This window comes from Stegodyphus dumicola, chromosome 7 (assembly GCF_044657685.1).
Source record: "Stegodyphus dumicola isolate Sdum_Otavi_A_Nest chromosome 7, ASM4465768v1".
Lineage (NCBI taxonomy): Eukaryota > Metazoa > Arthropoda > Arachnida > Araneae > Eresidae > Stegodyphus > Stegodyphus dumicola.
The window spans coordinates 136,534,208-136,554,021 of NC_140774.1; the positions used below are offsets into that span (position 1 = coordinate 136,534,208).

At 31.4% G+C, this 19,814-nt stretch overlaps 1 protein-coding gene across 3 annotated transcripts in view; it reads right to left on the reverse strand.

Annotated features, from left to right (window-relative positions):
- The window catches only part of LOC118189478 (hemocytin-like), a 728,690-nt gene that overhangs the window by 610,678 nt on the left and 98,198 nt on the right, over positions 1–19,814 (reverse strand). For all 3 annotated transcript variants that reach the window (XM_085820839.1, XM_085820840.1, XM_085820838.1), the window contains exons 7-10: positions 18,749–18,778; positions 11,061–11,105; positions 10,825–10,863; positions 8,953–9,031 (exon numbers count right to left, since the gene is read on the reverse strand). In XM_085820839.1, coding sequence (XP_085676965.1) covers positions 8,953–9,031; positions 10,825–10,863; positions 11,061–11,105; positions 18,749–18,778 — 193 coding nt within the window. The remainder of the gene's footprint in view (positions 1–8,952; positions 9,032–10,824; positions 10,864–11,060; positions 11,106–18,748; positions 18,779–19,814) is intronic.

Sequence of the window (19,814 nt, forward strand, 5' to 3'; positions counted from 1 at the left end):
TTTGGTTTATTACCTACCATGAGAGTCATATACACCAGGGAAAAAGTAAAGCCTTAAAACATAATCGGATTAGAAAACGTGATGAATCTGTAATGCCCACATTCTGTGTTAGTTTCCTGCGTATTTCTGCAAGTTGAGTAGTAAGTTCAGTATAAAGCAATAACCGCATAAATCATTTCCTCTGTACAAAATTTATTACTGTAGTTAGAAGAGCAACTTTGCAATAATAAGTATGAAGCTTGTGAAAAACAAAAGGATAGAACAAATATGGAAGAAAAATCGAATCATTTAACTGCAATTTCTTCCAAATGAAAAACATGTCAAATACTAAACAAATAGTGGACCAATATGCAGATAAAATAAAATCTAATGACAATTTGTAATAAAATAGCAACTAGTAACTTATTTTTTATTGCCATTGTTTATTTTCTAGTATTTTGTGAGTTTTCTGTTTATACCATTTAAAAAAAAACGCAGAAAAATATGTTAGAACATTCAAAATTGATTTTTTGGGGGGGGGATTGAATTTTAATTTTATTTATCATTAAATATTTAGCTACATGAATTACCAATAAGAGTTATTATTTTTTACTTAATAGCAAAATCCTCCCTAAGGTGTCAGACGCTAATTTGAAGTTTTCTCCGGCTGGAAAATTTTCTTTTCTCATTTCTTGATTTGTTTATTTCCTCTGCTGAACTGAAAATCTTAAATGAATTATTTTTGTTCACCGAAAATTTTTCATTCATGGGCGTTCACTGAAAACGCTTTTTAAGCTCATATAAATGTGCTTATTGCTCGAGAGTTTAAAGTTAAAGATTAAAAAGCCAAGACTAAGCAAAAAAAATTGGATCTTTTTATTAAACTGCTTTCATTTTACTAAAATAGTAATGGAAGAAAAGAAGAAAATTACAAGCATTTTTGCCGAAAGACAAAATATAACTTGAAGAACACTAGGATTAGTAAAAAAGCCAGAAACTCTCGCGAGACTTCCGAAACGAGTTACCCAGGCATTTTACATGTTATTTTTCTTCTTTTTACTAATTGCAAGCCAATTTTACACATTTTTTCAGAAGTTTATGTGGCGTCGCAAGGAGAAGGAGGATCAGCTTCGGGACTACACGATTTGCATTATGGATGTGTAGTAGGCATCCGACGCTGACGATGAGATGTAGCGAAGACTACGAAAGGTGAGTATATATATATATATATATATATATATAAGCTGGTATATATATATTTGTAGTATACGTGCATACATTTTCGACGTTAATTTGGGTGACAGCCATCTTGGAAACGTAACCTCTTTGTGTCATTCTTGGAGTCATAAAAACCGCCAAAAGTATCAAGGGCACCCGATTGTAACCTTTTACCCAACAGAAAATAAAAACAGCTAAAATTTACTTAGGCTTTCAACTCGAAGTGCAAACTAAAGGCAAACGTTTAAAAGGTCTTTTAAAGAAACCGATCGGATTTACATTCATGTTAATAAAAAAGGGCTAAAGGTACCTGGAAAAGTGGTATTTCAATTTGCATTTATAATCCTTTGCTCATGGAATGAGATGCAATAATGATTTTGTCTGATTATTTCGGTTGCTAATAAGACGTACGGAAAAGCCTGATTATTTATTTTGCTACAAAGTACGCAGATGCCATTTTCCCCAGGATTAATTGATTTGTTCAAGGACGTTTCAGGGAAATTGCTTTGTATTCGCATTATCAAATTAGAAAAACGCTAAAACTCGTACAAAAAATACATTCGCTTGCCTGAAACTGTCCTCAGAATGAATGCATTGTCCGGCGACTTTAGTCTGTCAGCGGTGGAGCATCAGATGAAGGAAATATGGTAAAATTGCATCATCATTAAGCCCTTTTATTCCAGAAAAGCTACGAAAGGCTCCACAAAAAATAAATAACGTACAATTACGACCCAAAAAATTTTAAAATAGGTCCTTCATTTAACCCTTTCCGGCATGCTACCTTTTAAAGTCAGAGTTTTGATAAAAAAAAAGGTAGGCAATCTAATTCGGCCTAGAGGAGTACACAAGTAAAATTTTGTGAAGACAGCACTTATCGTTTTAATTCTGTGGGTGTGCCCAAAATGGCACACTGATTGAACAGAGCTTCGAAACGAGTGCTGAAACGAGCATTGTTGTCAATGAACCGACCGATGAGATGCGGATAAACAAAGAATACAGACTGTCAGTTGTCCTAGATTATCGGTGAGCCCGGTCTAGGGTTCGCCGTTTGATTTTCGGCAAGATTTCAAGGTAAAAATTTAAAACTAATATAGACTAAGGAGATTAGCATACAGCCAAAAAAATAACACAGAAATTTCTTTTCAAACAATTCCTTTTAAACCGAAAAAAATCTGAAAGATTTCTTTGAAAAATGAGGGATTTAAAAAACTAAAATATATGGACTAGTTTGTGTTGAGCTGCCATCTACAATAAATAAAATTCAGAGTAACATATAAATAATTTTTCATTCAATTTTCTGTGCGTACAGGAGGAAATTTTTAGGTGTGTCCAGACCGGACACACTGTGCCGCAAAGGGTTAATAGTGGAGGTAATAATTGTCAAATTCACACTATTGAGTATGGTAAAAATAAGAACAGGACGCAAAAGTCTTAATGATATCATTGTATGTTATAAACACTAATTAGTTTTAGAGACAGAAAAATCTAGCAAATTTATTTCCAAAAGCAAATTCTGTATAGTATTAAATTTTACGCAAAAGATTTATTGAGAAATACGAGAATTAGTAGCTCCATAAAATCGAGTTCCTTTTGTTATATTTAATCAAAACCAAAAATCCTATAATTAGACAAAAGATGTATTAATTTTCTTCGGTTAATTAATTTTTTAATTTATTCGGTTAATTTATTTACTCTTAATATTATTTCATGTTATTATTTGATAATGAGAATGAAAATACAAGTTATGTTCTTCTACATACGCAACTCTGTACCTAAATCTTTCAGGGTCAGTACAAAAAAAGCACATTTCTAGCGAAAAAGGATAATTTTTTAAAATTTATAAATGGCTGAAATTGCTTAAAGCTTTGAATATATTCAGTCTTTAAGGCGCATCGTATCATAACAGAACCATACTTGATCATCTTTGCAATTTGAGTTCGGAACATAAATAGCAATTTAGTTCTTTATTAAACGACTTTTCAATGTATTATCTTCTCACTCTCTCTCTTTACAGGAGAAAAAGGAAGAGTGCAAGGAACTCAAAATACCACTGACAACTTTTAATGTCATTGACATAATACTAGGAATTACATATGTGGGCAAGAAAGTTTGACTTTAAATTTATTTATTTAAGAAAGTAGTCATTTGTTGAAACCTTCATGTCGCAAGTCTTCATTAACAAGATTTAATTAAATTCACTGAGCGAATATATCTGCCATTTATAACAGGGTCCTTCCATTCTTCCATGAATATTTAAAATAACGTGCAGGTACTATGAAATATCACAACATTATTTAATAACTAAACGAGCTCTTAAATTTGTCAAAATCTCGTAAATTTTGTCTACTGTTTTCAAAGCATCGCTTTAAAATACCATCGAAGCTGATTTACACAATGTTCAAGGAAATATACAAAAATGTTCAAGCACATACTTTTGAATTATAAATTCAGGTCAAAATGTCGAGTATTCATTGTTCTATGCTCTGTACAATATGATTACATTACTACAGAGACGAATGACGGGATGTGCCAATTTTAATCTTTCTAACTACATTTTAAAATTTCCAGAAGTCAATATTCCGGTTTTAGTCCAATATTTTTCGTTATTTTTTGTCTCCCGGGTGTATATTGAAACGTATTAAAATCTTACAGTAATTAGGAAAACAAAAGTATATTCAGGAGCAGGAATTTTGATGGCGTAGAAGTAATGAACCATAATGACTAGGAATTGCAGCAAAAATGTAGGAGCAGATAGACTGTAGTCCAGCTAGGGCAAAGCTTAGAAAGAAAGTGCGTAATGTTCAGGATGAAATCTTAAGTCAAACTGAGTTAGTTTTCGTTTTCAAAGCATTTTGATTGGATAGTTAATATTGCTGTAAAATTATTATTGGCTGCTTGAGTTTTAGTTCATTTACATCACCAGAATTACGTTAAGAGTCATATGATATAGATTTTTCTCGAAATGACGCAGTGCAAATAGATGTTGCTATTTTTAGAATAGAGATTGGAAATTAATTTACGCTGCCAATTTAATCTTTTAAATATTCTTTAGTTTTCATACAAGTTTTCATACATATATATATAATCCTTTCCTTAATTTTGCAGCATATTGCGAAAAAATTTTTATTGTACTTACAACCTAGCTTATTAATTATATATATATATATATATATATATATGTACTTCTCTAATCTAAAAATAGCAACATTTACTTGCACTGCGTCATTTCGAGAAAAATCTATGTCATATGAATCTTACGCAATTCTGGTGATGTAAATTAAACTAAAACTCAAGCAGCCAATAATAATTTTACAGTAATATTAACTATTCAATCAAAATGCTCTGAGAACAAACACTAACTCAGTTTGACTTAAGATTTCATCCTGAACATTACGTACTTGCTTTCCACATTTTGGCCTAGGTAAACTGCTGTCTGTATGATGCTGCTTTCCTGCTACAAATTTATAAAAAATTTAAGCCTTTTGTAACAGGCACATTTATTGTGCCGACTTGTGTGTAGCCACAACATGTTGCTGAAAATAAAACTGAAGATTTAATCTGCCTTCGCCTCCAATTTCCTAGTCATTATGGATCAACACTTCTACGCCATCAAAATTCCTGCTCCTGGTCATTTTTCCTTATTTTTTCTTATATATATATGCATTTTAAAAATTTTATCGGGTTCTGGTTCTTTGTCTGAGTGTATGCGAATATTTTGTATGCAAATACTTTGTCAGTATGTAGGTTAACATTTGCGTCTTTTGCTTCTAAATGATGTAATTTTTTTTCAGTGCCAGCCATTTATTTATCTTTGAATGTTTGCTGCTGAGTGTTTGCTCCATTCTGAAATGCCGTTAATTAATATTTTGATAACGTATTCAGTATCTCCTCAGAATTCCACTTTATCATATATTAAATGTATTTTGTGTAAAGATATGCAAATTGAATTAGTATTCGCTTTGTCAATAGTTAAAAAATCCTTATTTTAAAAGTTATTCTCTATAAGACATTTTATACTTCCATATCTTAAGTAGCCTGGTTTACTTAGTACTAATAGAATTTGCTGGAGCCGTCTATTGATGTACGAGTATGATGTCACTTTATTGCCAAGACTGTCGAGAAGTTATGTCCATCCTATTCGATGCAAGGTAAAGCAGGAAGATGTCTGTTGGACATAAGACACACATGCGGTGGAGAAGACAGAACGTTAAATAGTTCAGATTACCTTTTTGCCATTTACAAACAAATGAAGATTCAACTATTTGGTTCCAAAAATTTATTATTTAAATTAGCGTTTCCCTTATGATTCATGAGAAAGCACTACAGAAGTGACGCCAGGACCGTTTAAGAAAAATTACATGAAATAAATATTAAATCGAAACTATTAAAATCGAAAATTGACCTTTCACGTCTCTGTAATTACATAACGCGGTATTAAGTTTTCTTGTAGGATTTTATGTAAATGAATCAGTTATTATGATTTGAACTTTAACTTCGACTTTCCGTATTCCTCATTAAATCCAAATTTAGTTGTGTATTTAAGCGCAACGTTTGAAAGTTTGCAGCTTTTGGTAACCTCGCATTACAGTTACGTACTATCATAAGTTTCATTCCGGCTTTAGCATCACTCCAGCCGACGTTTAAAATACGCTCCGTTAGTTATCTTGAGCCAGCTTAAAATAGTATGTTTTGTGTGTAGTCTTAGATTACGTTACCTACATAGAAATTAGCCTTATATTATTGTTACGAATTTTGTATTTAGTTAGATATTTTTAGTAGAATTATAATTAAAGATATTGTATTTCCTCGTTACAAATTTTAAGGGAAAGTTATACCGGAAAAGTAAAAAAAAATAATAAATAGTGTCAGTAATATAAAAAAGAATGTGCATTTAACATTGAATAAATAGTTATCTCGGTAATTTGTACTGAAATTGAATAAATGTAATTGACCACTATGCTAGCTATAACCATACTTTCATCCTTTTATTGCTCTCCGGAAAAATCGGGAAGCAGAGTATGCGAATATTTTGTAAAAAACTATAAACTTAAAGTAGTACTAGAAATTTCTCGCAACCGGTTGAAAGCTACAAAAGGCCTGAGAAAGAGCGTCCGAGTTACTTAGTTATTGTTGCTGCAAGTTGCTCAGTTCCGCGTGAACTGAGATAAATCAATTTAACTTTCTCTTTAAATGCGCTGTGCATTGCATTGTAATTAACGTTTTTAGTAGTTTGAAGTATAAGTACTGATTATTACGGTATGATATTGTGAACACTTGTATGGATATCTTTGAGGAAAATTTCAGGGTTCTGATGTATTTCTCTTAATAAGAATAAATTCTATTAAACTATTATCGGGCTTGTGCATTCAATCTCTTACGAACCCGTATGCACGCAACATTATATTAAATAAGCTCAAGTAGCTGAGGTTCATTTTTGATCCAATAACGTCTTATGTTTATTCAAAAGTTAAATGAAAAGTTTATTTTAACCTTATAACAACTTAGTTATTTGCTTCAGACTAAAGCGATAAGTCGCTTTGCCGTCTCATATTAGGTATTATCTTTCATCCTTCCTGTTCTTTAATTTATATTAAAGGGATATGTGTATACTTGAAGATATTTCAACTGTTTATATGTTGATATTAGAAACGGTTTTAAAAAATTAAAAAACTGTATTTGCGCCATGAAACTGCAGCGGCTATTTTTTCCCTTTCAGAAATTATATAGCAAGTATTGATCTACAGAGCAGGCGCCATACAGAAAAAAAAATCTCTTTCTTATTTATCGCACACCTTCAAGTATTTGCAAAATATATTTCTGCTTCAGAAGACACTAAACCGCATTAGCTGGATTAATTTCTGAATCTAATGTAACATGGTTCCCAGCTGTGCCCATTTTCGGTGACATTTTGGCAGATAGGCTTAACTTTTCTTTGTTTCCAGAATAAAAGTTACGGTTCGTTGATATAACACAAATCCCAGGTTTCAGCGAGTTTTTTTCCTGTATTTATGTATTGAGGTCCAAGTAAACAGCGCGTGCACGTTCATTATTATTACATGGAAAATGATTTGACAGTTCCTTCCGCAGACGATAAGTTAATTTGAGAATAAAGATACAGCTGTTATTTGAAAAAGATATAAAAATTCTTGATATTGGCTTCTGCAGATAATTACATAACGCAGAGAAAAATAAAAGTTTTGATGAGAATTACAGGTGTTTGCAGTTTGTGTTTTCGTTAAATTTGCCAGAGGCAGCTAAATACCGTTACTTAGTATATAACATTTAATTTTTCTTCAGGCTTGTTTTTGAGTCGTGAATTTAATTAACTTCAATCTTGTCGGATAAATTCTGCTATCAAAATTTCCGTAGAATTATTTTCATTTACCCTGCAGGTTGTTTTGTTTTATCTAACAGTTATTTGCGTTATTCGTAAGATTTCGTTTTAAAGTTTCTTGCAAGACCGAATCAAGCTATGAACTACGAGTAATATCAGACTTTATATCCGCATATGCCCTTATTTATTTATTTTTAAATCTAAAGATTTAGATTACTTTGGTTCTAATTTTAAAATATTTGCAAAAGAAGGATATTTTTGAATGATCTGCTACATCTTTAATGAACTTCAAATTCATTAATTGATAAATTTATTCATAGTTTTGAGCATCAAGTTAATTTTAATTTTCCCAATATTAACACAAATATTTGATGAGAAATATGCGATGTGGTAAGTTAAGTAAGTGTTTTATTACGTATTTTCCCACCTTTTTAACTAGTTTTATAGTTTAAAATTTGAGAGTAGAAAATTGTGCAAATAGTTGAAAATTAATTTAATTTCCAAATGACGCGGTTACAGTAGGAGCAAGGGAAATGTAAAGCAATAATGGAAAAACTACAGGTAACTGTCACAATGGTATTCCTGTCAAAGAAACTTACTCTCCACTAAGAATACATAGCAATATTGACCTTTACAATATCAATTAACAAATTCCCATTTCTGCTTCTCTGTAACTTGAACCTTGGCCGTTATTATTGTTGCCTCTGCTATTCTTTAAGCAACGGATCATCCATATCCATTAACAACTGGAGAAGGTGAATGTGTAATTGACACAGCGAAATCGTACAGTGAATGTTAGTTCCTATTTGCTTCGCTGTGACTATTCGGTCCGTGCATTAGGATGCCATAAAATTCAGCAGTTACGAGGAGAGGTTCGACGCAATTTTGGCAGATAGTTTGCGGGGGTTTGTCTTCGTTAATAAGATTAAAACAATTACTACCTGGATGAATCAGTTTTAAAATTTACCAGAGCTAATTTTCTGAACGATTTGAGAAAGCGGGAAGTTACGTGAATATTTTTAAAATTTTCAGAACCTAGGACTTTAAGCCTAGGAGGAAAAATAACCAAGAAACTACTGTAGTACTGATGATAATGCTTGCTCAATGAATGCATTTCAGGAACTTTTTAACTAGCAACACGGCCAACTAGCAAACGAAAAGTCCGGAGACCAAATCGTGGTGAGGGCATTGCACACCTCTGCATAATAGTTTTCGTGGAAGAAAAAGTTTAATACCCATACACACAGACAGACAAACTGACATCATTGTAAAAATAGTAAGCACATGTTGCGGGAAAACGTGTTGGAGACTCTGATTAGTAATTTTATTTTACTGAAAATTCACTATCAAATTTTTCGACCTCTTTACCTCTCATACCTATTTATATTGCTCGGGAGATTAAAATATTTCTAATTGCTTACCATTGACCATTGCTCATGCTGCAATAATGAGCTCCATTACGAGGATTTCTAGGCTGTCCACATAAATTTTGACCTCTTCCTGAAAGTAAAATAAAAAGGAAACAGTTATTATTAGAGTAAATTAAATTTGACAGGTTAAACATTTTTAACATAGTCTAACACTCGACGGGTAAATTGTCTTCTCGTCTTTATTTTCAACCACACAATGATAAAGAAATAGCAATAGAATAAAAGTCATATTAAAATATTTATTTTTACTTTAACTCACAATTAAGGGTATTTAAACAACAACAGGATTAACTCCCGTTTCTTGTAGGCTGAACCAGAAGTAATGACTCAAATATTTTATATGTTACTATTAGTATTAAAGCTTAAAAAACTGGTTCCTCTATCTCGAGAATATTAACATTATCTTAATCAAACAGTAACTCATCAGGCCTTAGCGAGACGCTAAAAACAGAAAGCAATATAGCAGTTTCAGCACGAGAGGTTGAGGTTGCCAATTCTCTGTCTTTAACATTAGATTCTCTCTCATTATTTAAATTTGTATCATTTACGTTTGGTGGTGGAATAGAGGAAAATAATAGAAATACAGGAAAGTTTCAAAATAAGAAATAACGTATTCATTAAAATAAAGCTTACAAATAAATTAAAAGTGAGCATATTTAAAGGAAATATATTTTGAACATGTAAGTTATGTTTAGGTCATAACCATAAAGACACAGATTTAAGAGGGATTTCTTTGCATCTGATAATGGCCGAGTGGTTAAAGCCGCAGCCTACTGTTAATTTCTTTCTGAGATTTATTTAAAACAACTGAGTAATTTATACTCAGATATTTTGGCGAATTTCTTATATGTTCCTAAGAAGATATGTCGACTTCGAATACTTTTCCTTAATTGTAACAATCTGTCTAACTTAAGTAGGAGGTATTCCATTGGACATTCTCATTCGTTAGTATATAAGAGATAAAAGAATTACCCCTTACAATTTCAAATTTAACTGAATTTTTGTTAAAGCATCAAAATATTAATATGCAAATTTACTTAATTGACAAAACACGCCGTATCTTCAGGTGACAGAATAAATACGATTTTTAAAAGTTATACACAGTTATAAATATGCACAGTTAGTTACTTTAGGGAAGAGAATAAATGTGATTTATATAAGGTATTTAGAATCAACGAGAAAATAAATAGAAGCATCTATTTTTCATATCAGTACAATATTAGTACGATGCTCTTTCTCTTCCTAAAAAATGTTCGAACTACGGGCACTTTGAAGTTGCTTCGCAGGCACCTTGGGGTCTGAGGGCATCGCGTTGCTGATTCTAGCAGTTTTTCCGTGGAAAAATCGGAAGTTTCCATCTTTTGGATGTTTAAAGAGCGAAGAAGTGCATTTCTAAGTCACCCTTTCTTCCTAAATTGATATTGTTTCAAAGACTAAAATGTATTTACACTAAAAATTTGTTTTTGATCTTCTTCAATGTTTTAATTGAAACTGGTAAAATATTGCTAAGTATAATAATTACTGTATTTTTTTCTGTTCTACGATAAGTGTTTTTTCTCGTATAAGCGCCACTGAGATCGAGATAACTTTAGAATCGACAACATCTTAGAATATTGAATTTTTTCTAAATTCTAATTATTCTAATGCAATTAATCTTTTCTAAGTAACTAATTTGAATGTAAACATTTTATCGTTAATAAATTGAGGTCGTTTATTAAAATAATAAATTATCTAAATGAATTATATTTCCTTACAATAAAAGTATATTTTACGTTGATAATATTGAAATTAAAACAACCTTCTTATAATTGACGCATCTTATAATCAAAGAAACCATTGTGTTGCGAAAAGCATTTGACTTACCCTGAGAGGTTTGGACTTGCGCGTGTGATCTTTGTGAACCTGAAAAATCAAATATTGTTAATAACAAACAGTTAAAGTATTTTCTCAGCTCATGTATATTGCTAAAAAGTTATTACAACAGGTATTCAGAAATAATTGGAAATAACTTTATCTAAACGATATAACATATATTTTAAATAAAATTGTACATTGCACTAATGAGAACTTAAATATCATGTAACGAGAACGTAAATTACTTGTTTGTGAGGAACTGTGCTCATAGTTGCTGCTGTAAGAAGAACCTAAATGTAAATAAAAATATTAATATTCATTTAGAAATCAGTATTACTTCACTTAACGAATGAAATGCAGTATTCGCAATGGATCAGATCAACTCAAAGAAATCTGTATGGTGTAAATCGTATCCTATTGCAATATATACGTTAGATATACCATATTTACTCGCGTGTTTTCCCTTGCGTTTTAATATATAGTTCTGAAGAGATTTTTAAATAGTCATGTAATTTTCCCCTTCCTTAGGCATTCAGAAAGCGAGTTAATTTTTAAATTTTAAAATGCATGCGTCCATGTAATAATTAATTCCTTGCGTCTTCCTAACTAATTAGCTCGCGGATTTTGGGCACATTGGATCTGAATGATGAAGTAATAACACTGAAGAGCTTAAAAAATGGATACTTCTAATATTTCAGAAGGGCATTAGACTGGGAAAGACAGGCTCAGCGGTAAAGACTGTGACGATGAGACTACTTGGAGGGAATGGGACTATTCGACGTGGCAATATCGCCGTGGCCGTTTCGCGGTGGGCGTTTCGCCGTTAAGACATATTATTCTTTACATGACTGTATTATATCTTGCCATATTTAAGTTGATTTAAATTAATAAATCAGTTGAGTTTAAAAATTTAATTTAATTTAATAAATATTTTATACAAAATAATATATAAAATGTTTTTGTGTACAGTTTTATACAAATACACCGTTACATATGACATATTAATTTTAAGAGAGTAAAGTGCTGACAAGATTCCAAAGTAATTCCGTTTGCCATTTAGATTTCATAAAGTTTCATTTCCTGCTTGTATGAGTGATTTTCCTGAACTAGACGATTTAAATTTCAAGAAATTTTGACTAATCATGTAAGTATTGTATAAAATCGGTAACGTAACTTCTGTTATATCAGAAGTTCAGCCCCATTTCTCTTTGACTGACATAATTTTCCAACTAAGTATGTGTAATTTCTTTATATCTCATATTTGTAAATAACTACATATATTAAAAGAAACCTTTATTAAGTATAAAAATGGTAAACAGAATTATTAAACTAAATAAATTCTATACGAGTATAATACGCCAAGATAAAATACAGTCATGTAAAGATAAATATGTCTTGACGGAGAAACGTTCTGACGGCGAAACATTCCGACAGCAAAACGGCCCTACGGCGAAACGGCTACGGTAAAATGGCAACGTGAAAAGCCCTAGACCCTACTTGGAAGCTGTAGCGGAGACGCAGCAGTCCTAGCAGCTCTATAACATTTGTAACCCAGGGGAGTAGCAGTGGATAACAATAAGAGTGAAAGAAATTCAACGCAAAAAAGCATAAACGAAAATATCTGATTTACAGGGCGGTTATTGTGTATTCTTAATGGAATACAAGTTTCTTTTAAATAAATAATACTGTTATAGTTACCAGTGGTTTAGCTATGAATACTGTATATTTGTTATGCTCTTACTGCAACGCATCCTTCAGAAATTAATTTATCCGCATAATATTGACCTTTCGACTTTTGTGCAATAAAATTAATTATAAACATGAAAAATGCGAGAGCAAATATGTTTTTTAAAATTATTCACGTTATTTCAAAGAATATTAAATGAATTAATCGCAGACAGGATATTTCAATTAGCAACAACAAAGTTTTTCGAGTATTTTCATAAATATAAATCAACTTCTAGTAAAAGATGTATATTCTACCTGCGTAAAATTAAATCTATTCTCTGGATATGTAAGATTAAAACTATTCTTTTCCTGTAACGAAACACGATAAAATATCTTTACAATTTATGCTTTATCATAGTAATTTAAAAGGTTTAAATTTATTAATATTACGATAAATGAAAGATATTTATATTTCATGTACTATATTTTGACTACAAATATTCGTGTTTAGTTTGTGCACTTTCAGGTTCAAAACTGCAGACATGACTAAAATAATAAAATATTATGTTGCAATTAATATGTTATTTAAATGCAAGGTTAGTTGCTTTTTTAGGAGTTAAAATATAAAACTAATTTTTGGTATGCATTGCAATAGAATTATTAAGCTTAGATGTATTATTTTCTTAATTTCTATGAAGCTTTAAACCGTTTACAGAATACTGGAAACTAATCCTTTAAAAAATAAACAAGTGAAACTTTCTTCGAATTTGAAGGTGTGAGCGAGCTGTGGTTTTTATCTTATCTAGAACAGAAGTCTATAAAATAATTGATTATTCAAGATTTTAGAGATAAATTCTTGAAATTCGGAAACAGAAAGTTTCAGTAAAGGTAGTTGAAAAGTTAGCAATTTTAATACTATCTATTTAGAATAATTTTCTGTAAAAACAAGCAACAACGTAGTTATAAGCATGTATTCGGTAAAATTTAGCTACGTAATATAAACCTTTTGCTTTTATATTAAAATTTACTGCTTAAATATATAATTAATTCAGGGCTCATCAAAATGTTATATACATTTCAATAGATGGTATCTACTGTATAGTTGAATTGAATTAACTTTACAATGGTGTCTGCTCAAAGCATGTAGATACTCTTATGACTGTAACACGTGACATAAGATGTGTGATAGTGTTATGTAGAATTATGCATGCTTCAGGGTTAATTCTAACTGCTGTTAATTCCTGGACAGGATAAAAACTGCGATATGGGAGGCAAGTTGCAGGTGCTTGGGAAGTTAGCCTATAGCGATTGTCAATAAAGGAATCTTTGGCCTTCTGTGTCTGTTGCAGAGAGAGATAATTGTTGCTTTAATGAACAAAGCGAGAAGCAAGATATTGCTTAAGAAAGGATACTGCTTTGAAAGAAAAGGTTTCTTTGCTTTTAATTGTCAAAATAGGAAAAGAATTAACGTTTAGTGAAAGTAGAAAATACAGAAAACAAATTCGTTGCAGGAGGTCAAGAATAGCGGAAGCTTTGAAAAACGGTGTGACGTGGAGAGTTTTATTGTATAAATGATGTTTAGAATCTAAAGGAAGCAGAAGGTAGACTATCTACTAAACTATTATTTTCTTAAGAGGTTCTTTTTTTTTTTCCCTCGGATGTAGGAATTTTCTTCGTTTTAAAAATGAGCAAAACCTGCTATTTGCACTTTTCTTAGGGAGAAGTACAAAAAAAAAAATGTGCGATGCATAAATGTAATTGCTGCGTTGCTATAATTGATTTAAAAAAATTATTGGGAGTTATTGACCAATTAAGATCAAGAGAGGTGTGGATGCATTAAAAGATGACTTTTAATTAATAATTATGTCATGAGTTAAATAGGAGAAAGCTAGTTGGACAAAAGACTTTTGCGTTTTTGGAAGGGGAGAAAGCAATGGTAAAGAGCGATGAAAAGAGAGCGAGAAGAAAGAAAGAGCAATTCTAACAGGCGTTTTCCTCAGAGCTTAAAAGTAGATAAAAAGAATTGCACATTATGACTGGTAGAAAGGTGTATTAGAAAATAAGGCTAAGATGCTTTGAGAATTCTCAAGAATGTGCTAGATAAAAGAAAATTTACTGAAGACGTATTGTCCTCGTAAAAAATTATCAGATATATTGAATTATTAGAGTGTAATGAAAGAGAAGGTCATGAACATATGTATTCCTGTGACTAAAACCTGACAATATGTGTTATGTTCTTCTTATGTTGTGCATAATGCTCATAAATACCGAATTTACGATTATAATATAATTTTTCTCTGATAATTATATTTAGAATGATATTTATATCATTCTAAATATAATTATCAGAGAACAATTATATTTAGAGAACAATTATATTACATCTAAATATATCAATTATATTACATCTAAATTATATCAGAGAACAATTATATTACTAGAAAGTAGAATCTCTCCTTAATAAGTGTGTTCCTTAATAAGTAAAAGACGTAATAAGTTCCTAATAAGTAAAAGACTTAATAAGTAAAGACTATCTTTTGATAGCGTGTGCATTCCAGCTCCCTGTTTAGCGGCTTCCAACTATATGATGTGTGATGATCTGGGTGTTAGGTTCCTGTCTAGAGTGTTATAAAGAGACTATTCAGGACTGATATCTAGTTAACGACTTAGAATATCGGCTAGATTATGAACATCACAACCCATAAGATCCATACCATCCAGTGGCAAATATTCTAGAGGAGTACATCTCACTTATGAAACCAAATGACCTCAATAGTGCTGATGGAATATATACAGACTTTTTTAAACCCCTAGAGGGAACAGGCAATGGCCTTTGCTATATCGAAAACAATAGAGTTACTTACCAGTGGCGAAGGGAATCTGGGTTTTTTTAACTCAGTTTTTCAGGCAGAGTTGCTAGCAATTAGAGCAGCCATAATTTATTTGTCGAAAGCGCCTGTGGCATCTAATCACATTTATACAGGCTCAGCTTTAAGTTAAACTGCAATAGCAGGGACTGCTTAACGCAGTCCATTAGTGAATAATATTGGATATCTGCTTCTACAAGTATTCCACTCAGACAATAGGCCTCATCTGCACTGGATCCCTGCACATGTTGGCATATATGGCAATGAAATGGCTGACCATATTGCCAAAGACTGGTCTGTTTTCTCAAGCAAGAAACTATGTCTCAACTTATGACTAAATGGCAAGATGAGTGGAATAGAAGCGCCACAGGACGAAGAGTATATAAGTACATCCCTAGTGTCCCCTGAACAGACATATTCCACCTTACTATACCACTCACCTTTTTGACAGGCCGCGGCTCCTTTTCTTCTTATCTCTACCACTTTAAGATTAGAGATAATGCATCTTGTGAATGTGGTGAATAAGGCAGGCTGGACCATTTTGCATTTAGCTGCAATCTACTCAGAGATCAGAGACTGTAAATGAACATGAGGGATAGCCCATTTATAATTGTACGAAGATTATAGAAAATTAGAATGCTTCATGCGTATCACAGTACATCTGTTCTATGCTCTGCTACAATACACTACATAATGTATTTACAACTGAATGTGCTTTGTAATATATCAGTAATTGTATTATATATTGGTAATTATATTTTGGAAATGACACATATGTATTTAAATTTGTAAGGGTCTTTTAACATTTTAGCAGTTGTATAAGTAATTATTTAGTAGTTTTTTTTTTTTTTTTTCATTAGTCCAAGGTTGCGTTATAAGGTGCAATAATTCTTTAAGCATTAGCAGTTGTGTAATTGCATAATATACTGGACTTGTTATAATTGTATAATGTACTGAATTTTGTAAGATGGAATATGTATTTGTGTTTCAGTTTATGCCAAAAAAAAGTGGTAACTGAACAAAATATTCGTTTGTAATCAGGATCGTATCTATTTAAGTTATATGCTGATGAAAAATTGTGCATAGTAATTGTGTAATGTAATAGCGATAATAATATGTACTAGATATTGTAAGATGCAATTATCCAGTAATATATGGGTGTTTAATCAATAAGTGGATAATAAATATCATAACTGTATTTGTTAATTAATGCACTTCTGTCATTTATCCGTAAAAGTACCAGTTGTAATATACTTGCAATTGTATTAAATATTGATAACTATGTATTGTACAGGTACAACATATTTGTATAATGTACTACATATACATGTATAATGTATAAATGTACTTGGAAGTTTTTATGTTTTGTATTATGCGCAATAATATTATAAAGTATAGGAGATTGGATAAAGTACTATATACTGTAAGGTAAATTTGGATGTGTGTAATGTATCGGTACTTAAAAGAGGTTTCAGTATTTACCTAAGAATGCAAAAAAGAATACTCGTTAAAAAGTAGATTGATAAAACACTGTACTTGGACCTGCTGTAAAATGCATTACTATGTAAATATACTCGTGAAGACGTAGACTTACGTGTATTTGACGTGTCCAGACTTACGTGTACTTACGTGTATTTGTACATGCTGTATAATGCATTTCTGTAATAATATAGTTATGTAATAATATGGTACACGTTATTGGTCTCTCAAGTACTGGTAAATGTATAGTGTCGGATCTACTATAAAGAACAGTAGTAAAGACTGGGAGAGATTACGCAAATACATTTGAAGTCTGGCTATGAGTGTATTATTTGTCAGCGTCGCGCTTTTGCTTTTAGAGTTTTGCGAAATCCTGAGTCTGCTCATGTACATACTCTTCGTGTAAAAATTTCAAGGGTTTTAATTCGAAGGTTCAAGGGTTAGGATAAAGTCACTATTTGTATGTTTATTATGAACTATAAAGTGACTATTAGTGTGGAAGTTTTAAACAAATAAATATTTTTAATTATGTGTTTGTCGTTTCACAGTTCAAGATCTCTGTTTTGTCTTTAATTGTTCATTACTTGAACCTTATATTTTTTCTCGATGTATAGTAATAGAGAACCAAAAGGGCCTTCTTATATATATATATATTGGTTTTCATTCTTCTTCCATTAGAGCACTGTAAATGAGCTACGTAATAAAATAAAGCTGCGAAAATGGGGTATTCTTTTTGGTACGCGGTATTGCGTAATGGGTATTCTTTGTCTACAAATCCTGATATAATGCTCTACTGCAGCATTTCCGAAACGTTTATCAAGTGGGGACCAATTACATAAATTAGAAAGACCCACGCACCACCTTACTTTTATCCCCTTGGGAAAAATAATATTTTAGCGTATGTTACTAGCGTAATAAACTTATATTTTAAAAATATAAGTAATTTAATTTAATAAAAATATAAGTAATTTAATATAAGTTGATTTAATTTTATGTTGATATTATGTTAACAGAAGAAAAATGTAATCTTATTAACTGAAAATTAAATAAAGATTGGTATTTATATTAATGAGATTAATATAGCAGCCGATTCTTATATTTTATGTTTTCTTTTTTTTTTTTTTTCTTTTTTTTTTTTTTTTTTTTTTGAATGTCTGTTGGTAAGAAGCATTACAGTCGTAAAGCTTAAATCCATCTTTTGTTACTGAGACTAGATTAGGAAGTTCGTTGATAGGATAGCCGAAAATAAATTTTATAAAATGTCTGTCTTAGGAGAAAAATTATTAGATGTTTGCCATGTGTAATTTCCAGATTACTGAGATTTTCAGCTGGAGTGAGATTTGAAGTTAATCAGAATTTTATTTTTTGCCTTTCTTGGACATGTAGAAAGCCCACAGCGGCAAGTTTTCACAAACAGAGTTTAAGAAACGCTGGTCGAATAAAATAATTCCTAAAACTTTGGTCGAAAGACGATATTCGGTGGAACACAAAGAGATTTGGAATAGACTTTTATTCTTTGTAAAACTTTATGTATTTATTTAGCATTAAGAACTAATTTAGGAATTAATTAATTAATGATATTTATGCATGTTCATTTATTGTCATTCATTATTATAAATTTAGCTATTTTTGACAGGAAACGTTTTTAGAACTATATATGTTTATAGGCGGGTCGCCATGAATCACAGTAGCATGTATGTGGATCGCGATGAATCAATGCTATACACTCGTGGCTGGTAAGGCTAAAAATTACTAAAATACTCGGCACTATTACCAAAATTTACCTTGCAACAACGAAAAAATAAAATAAAGAATAAGAAAATAATTTATGCATTTAAAATAAATTTGTACAGACTAAAAAAGCAAAGTAGTGTCATACCTGTGATATTATAAAGATAAAAATACAGGAATTACCATACCATGAGATGAGCTGTGGCTTTGAGAAGAACCTACAGGAAGAAAAATAATTTTATACAAATAACAATATATAAAAGTATATGATATTCTGTTTCCCATGTTTTTATTATTTGAGATACTAGAAATGAATGAATAAGCGTAAACACTCTGATAATTTGTAGATGAATGAATGCAAACCAAGAATGGGGATTTATTTTCCGCTTTTATAACGAAATCTTAAATGAGTTCTTTAGTCCATGAATCCACGATATTTTTATGTCAAAATTAATGCCTTAAATATTTCAAATGGAAAGCGTTAAATTATTAGCTTGCTGGTTTATGAGAAACTATTACCCAAACGAATCAAGGTTGAGATGCAGCTTTAAATATAAATTATTAACTTAAATAATAAATTACACGTTTAAATTTCTAATAATGAAAACCGATTTTACATTTACTCGAGAATAAATGTTCTTATCATCAGATCTGATAGTGGTAGTCAAACCTTAGCAAAAATAAAAACATTTTATATTGGATGAGGGCAGGAACTTATAAATGAAGACTCACGACAAAAATATCTCTCAGCTTTCGAATACTTTTAAAGATAAAAAATTGCTAATTTATTTCGTATTCCTGCAACTCAACCACAGATAACCTAATCTGTGTTGTTGCTAACATTCTGATTTGAAGAGAATCCAGACTAGGTCATCGTGTCTGCGTGGCAAAGAGACGCTCAAAATATATGGTGAGTCTAAATGCCTTTCGATTTGTTGGTGGTAGGGAAATAGGAATGGAAGATTCTTGTACAGGCTCTTCCCCGGGATACTCTCCAGTTAACAGTTCGTACGACTAGACGATACCTAATATACATGAAGGAACGCGCACGTGTTTAGCTACAATCTGTGCCTGTTAATCCAGAACGCCGACCTAATCAGTATAGTGGTTAGCGATACTGGCTGCCATATCGGTGGATGCGGCTTCGATTCCCGGAGAAGGCATGGATGGTTGTAAGTCCATAGTGTCTAAGTAGCATGATGAGAGTGCTGAAAACAATAGGAGCCGAAAGTCCTCTCTGGTGATTTAGGAACA